This window comes from Sinocyclocheilus anshuiensis, unplaced genomic scaffold (assembly GCF_001515605.1).
Source record: "Sinocyclocheilus anshuiensis isolate Anshui unplaced genomic scaffold, SAMN03320099.WGS_v1.1 scaffold714, whole genome shotgun sequence".
Classification (NCBI taxonomy): domain Eukaryota; kingdom Metazoa; phylum Chordata; class Actinopteri; order Cypriniformes; family Cyprinidae; genus Sinocyclocheilus; species Sinocyclocheilus anshuiensis.
The window spans coordinates 730,591-734,616 of NW_015546068.1; the positions used below are offsets into that span (position 1 = coordinate 730,591).

The window sequence follows — 4,026 nt, forward strand, 5'->3', positions numbered from 1 at the left end:
CTTTTCCTCAATGGAAAGCATATTTACACTGTTTGAATCGTTCCCTGTCCCCTATATAGTGCACTACGTGCCATTCACTGTACAGAAAATACTAATTCTGTGCACAAGTGACCGATTTCAGCCGCGGCTTCAGCGTCTATTTTATAGTGTAGGGGGCGGGGCTTCGGATTCTAGAGAGCATTTGATTGGACAGAAAGTTTGATGAGAAGCTGAAGTACGATGTGACGTCAAAAAAATCGTTGAGCCGTTTTGGCGGAAGTGACGAACTGCAAGCTTTGAATGCTTATATCTTCTAAATGCGAATTTTATCACTGTTTTGGAGCACACTGCCTTATAGATAACCCAAAGACTAACATATTGATACTAACACCCAAAAAACTTTCATTTTGATTTCATGGGGACTTTAAGTATATTCTTTTAAAGTTTTTTTTTTAAAGATTGAACCGTTTTTTTCTGTTGAATATTGTGTCATGTATTTAAATATTTGTATTTACACATTTGTAATGATTAACTTGCAGTTTTAACTTTAAATGTAATACTGAATAACACACTACAGTTAAAATTGTAATCAAGTATTTTACATGTGATTTAGTATGTTAGTAAGTATTTTGTGTGCAAATAAGCATACTTCTTTAAAGCACAACTTTAAAACGTAAAAATATAAATGCACTTTAAAGTCAAACTTAAGTTTGAATGTTATATTATATTCCAAATGAACTTGTTGAAAGTGTACTTACGTTTGTTAAGAAATATATAGTCTTCAAAGTGTACCTTTTTATAAGTGCACTTAAGTAGCCTTTTATTTCATTAATGTTGTATTATCTGGAAGTAAAGTTTTTAACTTTTTTAATTACAAGTGCACATTCAATACAATTAAGCACACTTGTTTTTCACAAGGCTCATTCTGCACAGCTACAGATATGAATAATTCCTCAAGTTGTGGCTTGATCAGATTGACTATTTTACCAGTGAGCAACTGCATATAGCAATGCAACTAAAAACTACTAACACCACTAACCACTAAAATACAACTGTTTTCATTTTTAGATGGGAATAAAGACATTATTCAGTATCTTTATGAACTCATTTTCCTTGTGAGAACATCTCAAAAGGGTCATTTTCTGCAGTTTTGTACAGCTACATTAGACAGAGCGAGAGAGAATAATCCTTTAGAAGTCTTGTGTTCAATAAACATGTCTAATCTCAGAAAAATTATTTTTGTTTTTACACATATGAGTTTCTGCAGCCTGTAACATTAACCTCAGATGCCGTTCTAGTAACTCTTCTTTTCCCTGTTACAGGAAGAAAGCCGTGGAGATGGAGCTGGCGAAGTGTAAGATAGACATCATGTCTTTGAACAGTCAGCTGTTGGATGCGATACAGCAGAAACTCAACCTGTCTCAGCAGTTAGAAGCCTGGCAGGTTGGTTTCCCTCACACACACACAGTGCACACAAAACACCTCTGACCTCAGATCAGATCAGCCTGAAAGAAAATGGTCCGTCAAAAAGCTGATGTGCCTATAAAGTGCACTCTTTCAACAGTCTGGGTTTCTGGAAGTATCTAGAAATAATAATAAATAAAATGTGAATGCAAACACTAGCTAAACAAGAGAAATTCCATACATCATAATAACACAAGTACCAGGGTTATTATTATTAACTAAAATAAACATTAAGTAAAGTAAAGTTTTATGACAAATAAACTTATTTTATTTCAACTAAATAAAAAAAAACTTTATAAAAACTAGACATATTAAAAAGCAAATAAAAATGATAAAATACACAAAATTACAGAAAGTTTAAAATGAAAATAAACAGAAAATATATTAAAAAAAAATCTAATTAAAATATAGACTGAAACTATAATAGTATATTAATGATACTAAAATAACACTGACTTTACTGACTACTGAGCTAGAATTTTACTGTAAAATAAAATAAAAAAACATTACATGTATTGTCTTGTAAGATATTCAATTCAATTCGAGTTTATTTGTATAGCGCTTTTCACGATGCAAATGGTTGCAAAGCAGCTTTACAGAAAATATAAAGATATAATGTACTTTATATATGGTAAGGCAGCTTAATTTAATAAGGTTAAGCAAATTACAATAAAATATAAAAATTAAACATTCTATTTCAGCTAGAAACTAAACTAAAATAAAAAAACGCATAAAAACTAGACATTAAAAAAAATAATAATGACAAAAACCAAAAAAAAAAAAACTAACAATTTAAAATTAAAATAAAGCCAGAACATATAAAGAATTCTAATTCAGATATAAACAAAATTATAAAAATTATATATTATAATAGTATGTCAATGATACTAAAGCAACACTGACTACTGAACTCTAAAAACATTACATATATTGTCTTGGAATATATAATATATATTTTCTTTATATATGGTAAGGCAGCTTAATTTATTAAGGTTAAGCAAATAACAATAAAATATAAAAATTAAACATTTTATTTCAGCTAGAAACTAAATGAAAAACAAAAACTTTATAGAAACTTTCAAATAAAACCAGGACATATAAAAATAATAATTCAAATATTAACAAAAACTATAATAGTATATCAATGATATGAACACAACACTGACTTTACTGACTACTAGAACTTTATTGTAAAAAAAAAAAAACCTCTAAAAGCATTACATACAGTATATTGTCTTTTAAAATATATTTTATATATATATATATATATATATATATATATATATATATATATATTCATATATATATATATTTAAAATGGCTTTTTGTCAAACAAAGTGGACATCGTGATCAGAATGTTAAGTACAACAGGACTGCATGCTTGCAATGGCTTGGTCAAGTATTCAAGTCTGCATCTGCACACTTGGTTAGAGAGTTTCTGCTCAAACATCCAGCTCTGAGATCAGTCACATTACAAAACTGTACGGTAAAGCAACTTAATTTAATAAAGTTAACTTATAACTTTTATAAGGTTAAAATCACAAGTTTTAACTGTAGCATTTGTATACATACAATCCATTTTCCCTGAAATTATGAATTTGCAATAGAAGATCATTTTTAATATTACTTGGGGCACCACCTTCTTTGAAAGGTTGAATTTGTGTTATTTAAGGGAAAGAGTCAAAAGTAATCAATGGTGGCTTGGTTGTAACGTCATATCCTGAATGATTTAAAATGGCTTTCTGTCAAACAAAGTGGACATCATGATCAGAAGGTCGAGTACATCAGGACTGCATGCTTGCCGTGCCTTGGTCAGGCATTCAAGTCTGCATCTGAGTGTTTCAGCTCTGAGATCAGTCACATTACAAAATTGTGTTAGAAAATAAAAATGCATATTAGAAACAAATGCAAAGGTAAAAGATGTAAATTATAGGGTAAAATACAAATTATAGGGGAATACATTAACTATTCATCCCATGAAGCATTGCAGAAGATGTCATTTTGTGCTAACATAAGATGGTAACCCTCGTTCTGTGAAAAGACATTCATTAACACTGACCTCAGTAGCAGTGAATGAGCTTTTAATGATGCTGAACTGTAGTGAATAGCAGCGGTCAGCCTCTGTCTCTCTGTCTGCTTTTCTCTCCTTTTGCCTTTTATGTTTAAAGTCAACATGAAGTCAACACTGACCTTATTGACTTATCTTACAGCACACAATTCATAAATGCACGCTATTTTAACACAAGAAATGTTTTGTTATTTTCACAAATCAAAATGTGCACTAAAATGACGTCACCTAGACTGTACTCTTCATGTTAATTTTAAGCAATAATCAAATATTATATTTAATAATCAAATATATATTTAGTCATTGTTTCAGGCTACTATTGTACATGATGTTGGTTGGTTGGTTGGTTGTATTTATATTTATAGCAATATCAGTCTCACAGGCAATAAATACAAACATTTAATAAATTGAACTTAGAAAAAATATTAAAAAAACAACAAAAGGTTAAAGGGTTAGTTCACCCAAAAATAAAAATTAGGCTGCGTTTTACTCACCCCCGATGCATCCTAGGTGTA

The 4,026-nt window shown here is 30.0% G+C and overlaps 1 protein-coding gene across 1 annotated transcript in view; it reads left to right on the plus strand.

Annotated features, from left to right (window-relative positions):
- LOC107699624 (bicaudal D-related protein 1-like) overlaps positions 1-4,026 on the plus strand; it is a 36,033-nt gene that overhangs the window by 28,809 nt on the left and 3,198 nt on the right. The window contains exon 9 of the mRNA XM_016500942.1: positions 1,302-1,422. Within this exon, the coding sequence (XP_016356428.1) occupies positions 1,302-1,422 (121 nt within the window). The remainder of the gene's footprint in view (positions 1-1,301; positions 1,423-4,026) is intronic.